Source organism: Poecilia mexicana, unplaced genomic scaffold (genome assembly GCF_051168715.1).
Source record: "Poecilia mexicana isolate PSO_F unplaced genomic scaffold, ASM5116871v1 scaffold_6, whole genome shotgun sequence".
In the NCBI taxonomy this organism is placed as follows: domain Eukaryota; kingdom Metazoa; phylum Chordata; class Actinopteri; order Cyprinodontiformes; family Poeciliidae; genus Poecilia; species Poecilia mexicana.
Window position 1 is genome coordinate 23,397,304 of NW_028263375.1, and position 12,795 is coordinate 23,410,098.

Here is a 12,795-nt window from a genome sequence, read left to right on the forward strand (position 1 = left end):
GTGTGTGTGTGTTTGAGTGTGTTTGAAACAAACATGTTCTTGTCAGAAGCTGAGACCTCTCGTGTCTATCAGCGGCGATGTTTGTGTGGTTCCAGAGGAACGAGCGTGCCGATGTTCCAGAATAAACCCCGTCCTCCCAGTCCTCCTCCCCTGTGGGTTGCGCTTGACTTCCGCCGTTTTCACAGCTGCTCTCAGCAGTGCACTCCATTACACCTTAAATCACTTAAAAAGATCTGAAGCACCGAAAACTCCCTTTGCAGCTAATTCGCCCTGACCGCACGGATCATCCAGGGAAAATAAGAGCATGAAAACGCCGCAACATCTGATTCCAGCCTAATACGCTCCCATGTCTTTAGATTGGGATCCAAACAGCCGGTGTAAAACTACGTCACGACGATGACGACGATGGCGATGAAGCTTTAGCACGGCTTTTTCAAAGGGCGCCGCAAAGCAAAACACCACAGATACAAATCTCCTATTCTGCACCCAGTCAAGCGTTATGCTTGAAAATCGGCGCAGATCCGTTTCGACAGAGGCACATTCCTCTTTGTTGGGTATCCAAAAAGCGGCCGCGGAGATTAGGCTCGATAAATAGGGTAGGATAAGTGGGTCTTGTCCTGTGTTTGGTGGCATAGAGCAGAAGACACACAGAGGCATGACATGCAGCTGCACAGAGCTATTGATTCTCCACTGGTCTCCAGGCACCCTTCCCTTTTCATTCAGGCTGCCTGCCAAGTGCCTCAGAGCAGGAGCCCCCCGCTCTCCTCTCCCAATGTCTGCACGTCTGCTTAAGCACAATCAATGGGCCATCAGCAGGGGAGAGAATGCCCGCCACTGTCTTTGCTTCCATGGGGTGGGAGAAATGGGAAATTGAAAATATACATAGGGGGAAATGCATCACGATAACCGTGCTGGCACGAAACAGCCTTCGGAAAGGAAGAGAAGAAATCTAAACGCTTCGCCTTCGAGTGCAGGTTTCAGTCACTGGTGCCGCTGATAGTCTTTAGAAAGCTTACTCGCAGCTAAATGAAAAGACCAACTCATTCGTATCAGTCTAAATAGCTATTTGCTAGATGTTTTTCTGCATCCTGGACTCTGAAACAAAGCACCAAAACACCTCATTTCCTTTGCTTGCTGGAGGAGAGTGCAGCATATTCTCTCAATCTGTTTTTTCTATACAGATAATTAATTCAGCTCTACAGGTTATATGGTTCAGGTGCATCTTAATAAATTAGAAAATCACTGAAAAGTCACCGCATTTCTGTCGTATGTTGCTAAAACTTGAAGCTGTACTATGCCCTGCCTACAAAACGTAATGAACTCCTTGGATGCTTCGCCATTTTTATCGGTTTTTGCAATCAATTATGATCAACAAAATTTGGCGTTTTTGACAAAAAAGATGTAAAAAAAAAAAAACTTTTAATGACAAACTGAAAACTGACACATCAAATAAGTGACGGCGTAAATATCTCCCCCATTCAACGTCGGCATACAGTGCCTGTGTCTTTGAACGCAGTCACAGCCTGCAGTTTTCCCCCATTCTCCCTGCTAATCTGTTCAAGCTCTGTCAGGTTGAAGAAGCTGTTTGAAGTAAATGCACCAATTCTCTATGGGCTTTGACTAGACCACCAAAGAACATCCACCTTGTTGTCTTGAAACCATGTCTGTGCAGCTTTAGCTGGATGCTCCGCGTCGTTGTCTTGCTGGAAAATAAATGTTAATTCCTTTCAGCACAGTCATTCCTGTACTCTCTAATCTTGTCAAATTTACTTTAATGGGCCATATTCCTCGCATTTCTTGATGATGGATTTAGTTGAACTCCAGAATATATTTGAGTTTTTTTTTTTACCCATCCCCTGACTTGTACTTTTCTAAAACATTTTCTCTGATTTGCTTGGGATCTTCTTTAGTGTTTATGCTGCAATAGTAGCCAGAAATAGATTGACCAAGGGAGAAGGGCACTACATGGCTTAGTGGTAGAGCAGATAGATGTACTGCAGGAAAAGGCTGCAGTCCTCAATGCAGTTGTCCTCCGTTTGATAGGCTGTTTGCTCATTACCTTGCTTAATGACCGTGCTATCACTGTGATTTACAGTCCAAACAGAATCTACGGCACATTGTCAAAACAAAGATAAAAAACAACAGCACCAGCAGCTGAAGGCTGCTAATAAAGCAACTTGGGCTTCCTTAAAACCTCGACAGAGGCGCAGGCTGATTTCCTCCATGCCACTCTGCATTGACGCAGTAACTCATGTAAAAGTAGCCTTGACTGGGAGCTGGCTGGACACTGACAACACATCATTTTCAGGAGGTTGATGTTTTTCATCGGTCTTATGTGCAAATTCTAATTAGACTTTTCTGATTAAAAATTTTTTGTGTGTGTTTTTAATCTTTATTTATAAATCACAGTGTGCGTAATGAGTGTACATAATACGGCTTTGTGGCGGAAGTGATTAATTGGATTAATCGTGAACTAATTTAGTATTCGATTAATTGTTAACTGGAGTACTCAGATTCAAAAAGAGGCCATGTGCCGAAAGAACGACATATTCAGAGCAGCAATTAAAGCAAAACTGTACAACAAACACGCACGTATTGATTTTAAGATTGGTTAATTGATAAATTAATCAACAGATTATCCCCAGACTGTGTTCATGTGGAGTCGAGCGGAAAGGGCTGAGCGTTTCACAAGATTGTCTTACAAATTTTTGTTTTTTGAACCTGTAGATACATTCTTCGCTACAAATGAGCAAGTGCTCACTTAAGGAATGCTAATATGTTGCATTTTAGGCAATAAAATTTGTATTTTGTGTGTTTTTAAGTGGTTCAATGAAAAAGCTGCCAACTTTTTATCCGATTAATCATCAGAATAATCGACAGATTCATCAATAACTAAAGCAATCATTAGTCGCAGCCCTAGCGTGACTTTCGCTTTTTAAATCGAGTCACCGAAAAAGGATTCGGCTCGATTATGTTCCAATATACTGGGACGCGCCTGCATACGTTTCGTTTTACCGCAAACGTGCCTCAGGAAACGATCGCGCCAGAGAAGAGGCCCCACTTTGTTTTTCAAGCGACGCTCATTCAGGCTGCTCCAGCGGTGGTCCACTATGCAGCATTTTGCACCAACTGGAAAGCTCGAGTTCATGTTGCAGATCCGTCAGCCGGCTGTCACGGCTCACAATGGAGTGACAGAGACGTCCCCATTACCAAGGACATCTCAGTTTTGTTCCAGCGCACAAAACATCTCTTTCAAATCCATCTCGAGCAGCACAAAGGAGGAGAGAACTCCGAGCCGAACCCCGGTGAATATCTTCGCTGCGCCCACCGTAAAATAAATAATGTAGCCTCTTGCACAACTCATCTTTCATCTGTGCTTTGAATCTAAATGAAGGGCATGTCCGGCACAATGCCGAGCCACAGACGGTGGACCGAGCATATTACTAATTATGTGCTCACTGGTCATTTAAGGAGGGTGAGTTGTAGTCTGACTGGTATTGAGTGAGAGCAGAGAGAAGATTTGTATGTGCCATTAAGAGGACAGTACGTCCACTAACTCAGTGTCACCCACATAATAGGAGCGCATAGGAGGAAGCCGGTGAGACAGAGAACACCTTGAATGATGGCAGTAATATTTAAAAACCACACAGGCTTCCTGCGGAACCGAGAGAGAGAGAGAGAGAGAGAGACGCGGAGCTGCGTCAATGCAGGTGTGAAGACGTGGGGTGGGTGAGGGGGGTGGGGAAATGAGAGAAGGTGCAGGGATTTTGGTATTCAGCCCTGGAAAACAAACAAACAAAAATAAGCCAAAAACCTGTCACGTTTGGGATATTCCTGCCACGCGGACACTTGTTCACGCTCAGTGTTGAGCGCGGTGCGGGGATAAATGCACACAATTGCTGGGAATTTGTTTTGCATGTTTGATTTGTGATGTGGGGGGACTTTGAGATGAGCGCGTTATTTCAACAGGACCTCGTTTCTGTGTCATCAGCAGCAGCAGGAGTGAGATGGAGTGGGTAGGGGGATGGAAGATGTGGAGGGGAGTGGAGAGTGGGGAGTGGGGGGGGGTTGCGCTCAGTTCTGCAGCAGTGGGTGAAAAGGCAGCTGGTAGCCTGTACTTCCAACATCTCCAATTGTCTGATTGTGATTTCTGGTCAACTTAGTGAAAAGAAAAGAAGCAACTGGTGATTTTTTTTTTTTTTTTTGGTAGCATCTTGGGAAAGATATCTCACTCATGCAGCGAACGATAAGTATAATAGGCCAAAATGGCTGCGATATTATTAAGATAATCTCAGGACCGAGGATCCGAGCACTTGAGTGCTCACATCAATACAAATTAATGTGATGTAATCGTCTTAACGGTGTTTAATTATTTTATGCTACATCAGCACATAGCAGCCGCTGACATTGTGCATGGGCATGAAATTAGCATTCAAATATTTACTGTACCTCGCTGAAAAGGAAAATGAGCTGAGAGAGGATGAATGAGAGGCAGAGAGCAGAGGAGGAGGAGGGGAAAGGAGAGCGGCTTCCTCTGAGTGCACTTTATCACCAACAAGTTTGCATTTGCTTTAATCCCTACTGCTCTTTAGATCTGGGAATTTGGGTAGTTTTTTTTTTTTTCTGTCTTTGTCAGCTAGGTTATGACGGTCTCCATTCTTGGTTTCACGAGATCTACTTTTTTATTATTAGTACTATAATTTTTCACGGGGACCCTGAACCGTTGCGGTGAGCTTTACAAGCGATCCGCAGAAGACCCTTGACAAAAGCGGGCAGGGACGACGCTTGACCTTCACCACGGTGATGGGTTCGGTCTCATTGACGGTGTGCGGCGGATCCGCCAGCAGCACCGTGATTGGCCGGGAATAGCTCAAGGACTTTTTAATATGTCCTAGTGCACACCTGCGGCAGCATATCCAATCAGTAAAGGTGCCTTCAGAAGGTTTTTTTTTTGTTTGTTTTTGGTGACCAGTTTAATAATCTCTAATAATCTTGTGGCGGCGCCATTTTAGACTTGTAGAGGATTTTACATTAAAACATTTCCTACTTTAATAAGAGACTATTTCACTAGGGGTTGAATACTTTCCTCTCAGTCTTTGACCCCGTTGTCCTCCAAACGGAAAATGGAAAAAGAAGTCAAGTTCAGTTTGTGGCATCATCATACGGCTCTTGGCAAAATGCAGCGTTTCAGTTGTTGATGACTTTGTATTTTCTGATGTTAAGCACTTTGAAACGCCTCGTTGCTGAAATGTTCTATACAAATAAACCTGATTGATTGATAATTATTAAATAAGCACTGGCAGGGCTTCAATATAGGTGATATGGCTCTCTGCCCGGGGAGTCACGGCCCAGAGGGTATTTTATTTTATGTTTTTCTGTTGCTTATTTTCACTCCCAGTCATTGTTGAATCCGTCAGAGTATTAAAAATAATTCTGTACACTGAAGCAGTCTGGTAAAAATGGATAAAAAGTTAAAGCCAAATGCACAACCTGGTGTAATTGCTTTTGTATGCAACAGGAAAGTAACAAATATTTCAAATGATAGAATAACACAGCTGATCAGTACAGCTGTAAATATGCTCTCAGAAAAAAAAAATTGTTTTTAAGTTTTGTTACGTACACTAAGGCAAAACCTTTTTTCGTTGTGCAGAATATCGTACCTTTTTGTCACTTTCTGTAGAGAAACAAGAATAACAAACTGATTCTGGTCGTTTAACTGAGGCTGCCTAACAAACGTGCCTCTTGCAACATCCTGAAGTTTTTAAAACGGTTCACTTTGTAACGCAATGTTTGTTTTTCACTCATTAAAATATCAGATTTATTGGTCTTTTAAGTTGAACTGCAGCATTCTTCGTTTAGCCAGCTGGAGAGGCAGTGTGCAGCAACATGTTGAGTGGTTTTTACTCAACGCTTCATAGAGGTGGGCAAAGATCTTGTGTGGCATCCTCTTAATAACGCTTTAAACTGTAGAAACAGGACGGTTTGGAAAGCGAAAACTTTTAAATCCTTGGTGACAATCACAGTAAGGTCAGACTTAGACTGGATTTATGACACACTGCATAGAGATGAAGACTGTGATTTGTGAAACCTCTTTATGGAGAAAAAAAGATAGATTCTCTCTATTCTCATAAAAATGGTTAAAATATACGTCTAGCTTTCAATGCATACACATATAAATAGTTCAGATCAGATCAATGTTTTTGGTTGTTAATGTTTCTAAAAAGTTTTTAGTCCCCCCCCCCACAACCCCCCTTCCAAATAGGCTAGTCTCTTATCCTCTGGGTGGCATTCAGGCAAGAATCACCACTGCACATCTATATAACAATATTTCACCTAAGCATCCTGCAAAGCTTTGAGGGGTGGGGAACTTTCAGAAACTTGTGTTATATCCACCTACCCCAGTGTTGTCATGGTGACGATGGTGTACCAAAAGGCTGCGGGGATGCTGGTGAACTTGGTTGCTGTGGAGCCTTTCTCTGCATAAAACATGACCGTGGCGAATATAATGATGGCCATGGTGAGGGAGAAGAGGAGGAAGCCCAGCTCGGAGGCGCAGCTCTTCAGGGTGTAGCCCAGGATGCGCAGCCCCGCGGAGTGCCGGGAAAACTTGAAAATCCGAAAGACGCGGAAGACCCTCAGCGTGACGAACGCCCCGCTCACCTGGTCGTTGTCGGTCATGACCAGGCCGATGTAGTACGGCATGATCGCCACCACGTCGATGACGCTCATCACGCTCTTCATGAACTTGCAGCGGCTGGGGGCGGCGATCAGGCGGAGCAGGTACTCGACCGTGAATATCATGACGCACGCCGTGTCCAAGCAGAAGAAGGCGAGCGCGTAGCGGTCCCCGCAGGACACCTCCTTGGACCTGTTGGGCAGAGTTCCGCACGGCACCGTCTCCACCACGTTGGCCATCACCGAGATGGCGATGAAGAAGCCCGTCACATAGTAGAACACCAGCGCCAGGGTGCTGGTGTGCGGGTTTTCAAAAGCCCGCCACAGATACTCCCGGAACGTCAGATTCACCGGCGCGACGTCGTTGTTCATGTCCATCTCCTCGTCGTCCTGGAGCCGCTCCGCGTTCTCGCGCCTCCGGTCCTTGTACTCCTCGTAGCAGCAGTCCCCGATGATCTCGGGGATGATGCCGAAGAAGGCGAGCTCCTCGTCGTACGCCGATATGCACTCCTGGCGCGGGTAGTGCAGCTTGCCCGTGCGATAGAAATTGAGGATGTGCCTGAAGATGTCGGGGTCGCGGTCGAAAAAGTACTCGCTGGTCTCCTCGTGGAAGAAGAAGTCCCTCTCGGTGCTCCCCAGCAACGTGTCCGGGTACCTCTCCAGCGTGGTCCGCCACGTCTGGAACTTGGTGCCGCTCACGTTGAGGATGATGAGTCCGTCCTGGGCTTTCCTCTTGTCCTGGGGAGGGATGGGCATCGGGGTGCTCGCCACGGGCATCCACCCGATGGCCGCCGCTCTGGCGAAGGGAAGCCATGCCGCTACACCTGCTGCCATGCTGACCTGTAGTGGTTTTTTTGTTGTTTTTTTTTGTCTTTTTAAACGACCCTTCTCCGCTTGTCACAGTGCTACGGGCTCAGAGATAGATTGCATCTGCAGGAGGAAGAGCAGATAGAGAGAGAAGCTCAGCGAAACAGAATATTTAAAAAAAGAGGGAAAAAATAGAAAACAATCACTTATTTTGTTTTCTACCGAGCCTACCCGGTCTTCTCTAACTGTTGTGTTAAAGCCCACTCTTTGCGGCAGAATATCAATTAGATTCCCAAATCTTCATCCAACAATAACCGGGATTTTAATTCCTCTCTCTGTCTCCCTTTGGAAATAAATCCAAGAAAAGTAAAAGACCCACCATAGAGAAGCTCCATCATTAATCTGCGTCCGCGGTGAGGTCAATAAAACACTAATCCTCGGAAGAGAATATTTGCAATCCCGCCAGCCATCTATTGCCCACTGCAGCCAGACGATTGAAGAGAAGAGGAGGGGGTAAAAAGAAAAAGAAAAAAAAGGGAGAACTGCTGTAACGTTGCATCAACAAGTTAAACAATTGAAGCGGCGGACTCCGAGCGGAGAGTGGTCGTTTGTCCCTTCTTCGCCGATCCGCAGGGCTCCTGTGCAAAGGTTTTTTCCCCTCTCGCTGCAGATACTCCTCAGCAAACTCATGTTCCCTTTTTTCGCTCGTCGACTGCAAGACCACCTTCCTACCCCTCCTCGCCTCCCCCCTTTTCTCAGCTCAGAGCAGTGGCGAGATGAGAGGAAAATCGGATGCAGAGAGAAAAAGAGAGAGGGAGAGAGAGAGAGGAGCGGTCCTTCCTGCACCCTGAAATTCCTCTGCTTGCCTTGCTTCAGCGTGTGCATGGGGAGCTGTTCAATGCGTAACTCTGGTCCAAGTAGGCGGTGAATCTCCTGAAGCTCGACTTTAGATTTGTGCTTGGAGTTTTTTTTTTTTCTCCCTCCAGGATGGATCAACAGCGTCTGCAGTTTACCTGAGATATCATGAAGTCCAGTGAAGGGAAATGGAACAACAAGTTTTTCTCCATATTTTGTTTTTCTCCTCGTATTTAAATCTGACCCTGACGAGATGATGTTGCTTTTTTTTTACTTATTGAAATATAACGTGTTTCCCACATTATTCTTATGCAGGTTGGAAAAGCAGAATTTGATTTAAGTAAAAAGTGAAAAAATAATGTTCCTGGTTGAGATGAATATATAAAAAGGAAATATGAGTATGAACAACTTTGTGGATTTCTGCACGTTTTCCTGTGTAATGCCACATCTCTCCACAAATCTCAGTCAGTCCTCCATCCATCCATCCATCCATCCATCCATCCATCCATCCATCCATCCATCCATCCACAGTTTGCTCTGGCATTGGGTGGGACTGGAGTAATTTTCAAAAAACAGAAGAATTCAAATAAAAACACTTCATAAAATGCTTGAATGAAGCTCTCGTCTCGTCTCCTGCGGATTCCTAATCCGCTTCCCGAGAAAAATAGCTTATGAGAAACACGTGAACTGCACAAGAGATCTGAGAGTCCTGACGCATGTGCTGTTGTGTGATCAGTTAGATAACATTGACCATGTTCTCACTTTATTAAAAAAAAAAAGAAAGAAATGTGGGTGGGTCTGTGTTTAAGAAATAAAGACAGAGAAGATGTGCTTATAATGTGGTTTAGATGTTTGCAATCAGCTGAATATTAAAAGAAGCAGAGCTGATCAATTTCCTTCGCTTATGGAAGGTCGGCTGAAGGTCAGACGAAGGACAGGCGACGCACCGTGAAGTCTTCAGAGGGGCGATGGGGTGATCAGGGTAAAACAAACGAAAAAAAAATCAAAATTATCATCCCATCCATCTGTTTATTTCCCCATCCGTTCATCCGACCACTGCCCATGAAAATCCATGGGACAAACTTTTGTATTTGTGCCTTAAAAACGGTCTGAAAGGAAGTGAGGGGAAAATCTCCAACTCCGGAAAGGTGTGGAATGTTTTGACGTGAAAAATGTGCAGGAGCGCTCTTTTCATATCGGCGACAAACGATAATCAATATTGTCTCATGAACTGCGTTGTTCTGTTACGCTGCTGAATGGCTGTAAAGGTCAACATCATTGGGCTACACCAATCCGCTGACATTTTCCAAAATAACTATAATCAATGAAAAGCACACGCCTCCACCCCCTCCTCCTCCTCTGTGCTGCAGCGGCAGGGCAGCCTCCCACAGGCCTGCAGCAGACAGCTGTGGTCCCCGGGGAGCCGCCGTTGTCTGGATTCGGCCTCACATATCGGAGCGCTCCCGCCGAGCGAGCTTCAGGCACTTCTAAGTGCTTCCGGAGATGCTTCAGCACCACGGACAGCGCCGGCGCTTTCAACGCTTTATCTGCTCTGATGAATCGGCTCGGGAGTCGTGCCAGTGAGGACCGGCGAAAATGGATGGCCGCTCCGGATGAGGTGTGGCACATCCACCGCAGCCGTTGCCCTTATTTAATTTGCGGGCAAACGAGCGGGAACCGGACCCCCTGCTTTGCCCCGGGACAGTTTTGACGGGTGTAGCTGTCTGGCTGATGGACACGTCAGATGCTGCAGCAGTCAGACCTTTGGCCTCCTGCTCTCCAGACCTTCAATCGGCTCACACAACATTCACACCCCCACCCTCTGGTCCCCTCTGGCACGGTGCAGCGTGTTGCTTTCTTTTTTTTTTTAACTCTTTTTATTTATTTATTTATTTATTTTGAAGGCTGAATGCACTGAGCTGTCAGAAGTCCCATTAGTGTATGCTGTGCATGTCAGCGCACACCCAGTGTTCAGTTTGAGCAGTCAGGCCCAGGGGCTATGTAATCATCAGAGCATTTAAATATTCCTCAGGTTGGCACCTGACAGAGGCAGGCCTGCTGAGCTTGATAGCTCAGGAGTTTAGTTTAGTTTTTTTTTTTTCACACCACAGATAGCTACTGTTTATGTTCTTTTCAAAAGTAAGAACTAGGTATTACCTGGTGTTAAGGTGTTTAAACGTTTTAAAAGGGTACAGTAGCAAACTGATGATGGATTTTTTTTTACCTATTCTTTGGTAAAAGTCATTTTAATGAGGTGTTTAAAAACGGGCTGAAGTGACCGAAAGTTTGTTGCGTACAGTAACTCTTCATACTTGATGTGAAACAGTTTGAAAACTACAAGTGGCTAGCAACCATCAAGTCGACTGGCGGGTATAAATCGGATGCACGGATATGAACCGATCATGTTGTTCCTGACGGATACCGGTGACATCAGTGTTGGATTTTGACGTAATGTTTGTGATTTTTACCAAATCCCGTTATTTATTTTTTTTTTTTAAGGACAATAATGCATAAAAACGTGTGTTGCAGGTTCTTTGATCGAGGTGGCAGTTCACGATTTAACAGAAAAGAAAAGGAATTACAAGACTCAACATTTATGCGTCAAACCACAAGAATCGAACCAGGGTCAAATTCCTCCTAAGCTCCCAAAAATATTCATCTGAAGCACGACGGCTGATGTTTATAGAAGAAAAATTATATCAGATCCCATCTGCGAAAGATATTCCCAAACAAACAAAAAAAAAACAAAAAAAAAACAAAAAGAAAACAGCAGATTCTCAAATTTGGCCAATTTCTTGGTTATGTATTTTTCTGTCACAGTTTTGTGTTCACACAATCTAATTGCTGTATTACTAGTTTGGAATTTAAGCAAAGCAGTTTACTAACCAAACAATAAAAGAACCAAGCTATCCATGTCCTTGTTTTAGTTATTGTGGATTTTCCATCTCCAGGAGCTCCAAACCCCTTCGTTCCTTCGTGAATCAAACGGCCGCGCTGCTCCGCCATCTGATGAATGACACGGCGCCAGGCACCGACACACTCAGTGAAAAGCGCAGACTCCCAAGGTTGAGCTGCAAGGTGATTTCGGATGAATGGCGTCGACGCAGAGCAGCGCAGATTATTTCATTACTCCGTCTGTGTGTTTGTGGATTAGGGTCGTGCATCAGGTAATTAGTGCACGCGTCCTCAAAAAGGTTGAACACCTTCTGTTGCCGTTTCTGCTGCGTGTTTCCTCTGGAAATATGTTTGTGCCGAGGCGGTGTGGCGTTTAGGGCTGATGCAGTTGACGCTGGAATCTAAAACGACAACAAGAAAAAAAGAAGAAACAAGTCGCCGTGACCTGCAGTTAAAACTAAATTGCGTTCAAATCCTCGATCTGTCTGCCCAAATAATAATTGCTTGCATGTTAAACTTGACCAACTCTAAGGCTTTTGGGATTTGATGGGTTGTGTAACAGGATGAATTTTGTAAACAGGTTCTTTAGGGTATTTGTTGCTGGAACACAGAGGCAAGCACCCAAAACAAACCCAAACACACACACACACACGCACAAACACTGTCTGATGAGGTTTTAGACATTCGTGTGGGCTCTCACACACGCAGCCATATTTCCCTGCACTTGATGCTCTGACAGTAACAGACTGTCCGCTGTGTACACTAATGCAGCCCACACTGCTGCTTGTTTTCTGTTTTCTATATTTAGCCAGGCCCCGCTCAGTGATTGAGATGATTAAACAAATGAGTTCTCCTCCACTGGAGATGAGCCAAGCCTTGTTAAGAAAAGAAGCAAAGGTGCGCAGCGGTCGATTTCATTCCGGTTTATTGAAAAGAAATTGCTGATTTTTAAATTTTTTTAACTGATTGAGGTTTTCATGCGAGCTGAAGACGGAAACATCATTCTGACGGGTCTACGGTGCGAATACTTACTTTTATGAAGGGGGGGGTAATGCTATTAAAGTCAGCGCGGTGGCACGATGTTGTGCAGAAATTTGTTTTAACCTCAAAGTAACCTCAATATGGGGCACTTTAAGAGGACGCGGGTTCACGACAGGCAATATGAGGGTATTAAATAAAGTACCGACGGGGTGAAAAGCGAGGATCGCACAACTGGAGGGAAATATTCCTGCAAGGAGAACAAAAGCGGGCCAATTCCAATTTATCCCCAGACTAAGACTCGGAAACACCCCCGGTGTGTTCCATGAAACGCCGCTAATGAAGTCATGAATCGTCCTCGTGACCTCACAATGACACGCCGATATCTGCAGGTGAATGAGCACACAAGCCGAGCGGCACCGCCTCCCACCACGTCATCTCCCTCAGCTGCCTCTGCCTCCTCTTGGCTCTAATGAGTTATTGACCCCCTGCGGATGTGTAAAATAGAGTAGGTCCTCATGGTTCTTTATTGCGTATGGCAGCTGGTGCGGTGGCTTCTGCACGCATGTGAGTGCGTGTGCACCA

The 12,795-nt window shown here is 45.2% G+C and overlaps 1 protein-coding gene across 1 annotated transcript; it reads right to left on the minus strand.

The window, feature by feature from the left end:
* Positions 1-1,970: 1,970 nt before the first annotated feature.
* Positions 1,971-7,509, minus strand: LOC148158707 (A-type voltage-gated potassium channel KCND2-like). Its single transcript, XM_088006738.1, has 3 exons — positions 6,398-7,509; positions 4,709-4,902; positions 1,971-2,107 (listed from the first exon to the last, which is right to left on the minus strand). The coding sequence occupies exons 1-3, from the start codon at positions 7,507-7,509 to the stop codon at positions 1,971-1,973; spliced, it is 1,443 nt and encodes a 480-aa protein (XP_087862864.1).
* Between the last annotated feature and the right edge of the window lie 5,286 nt (positions 7,510-12,795).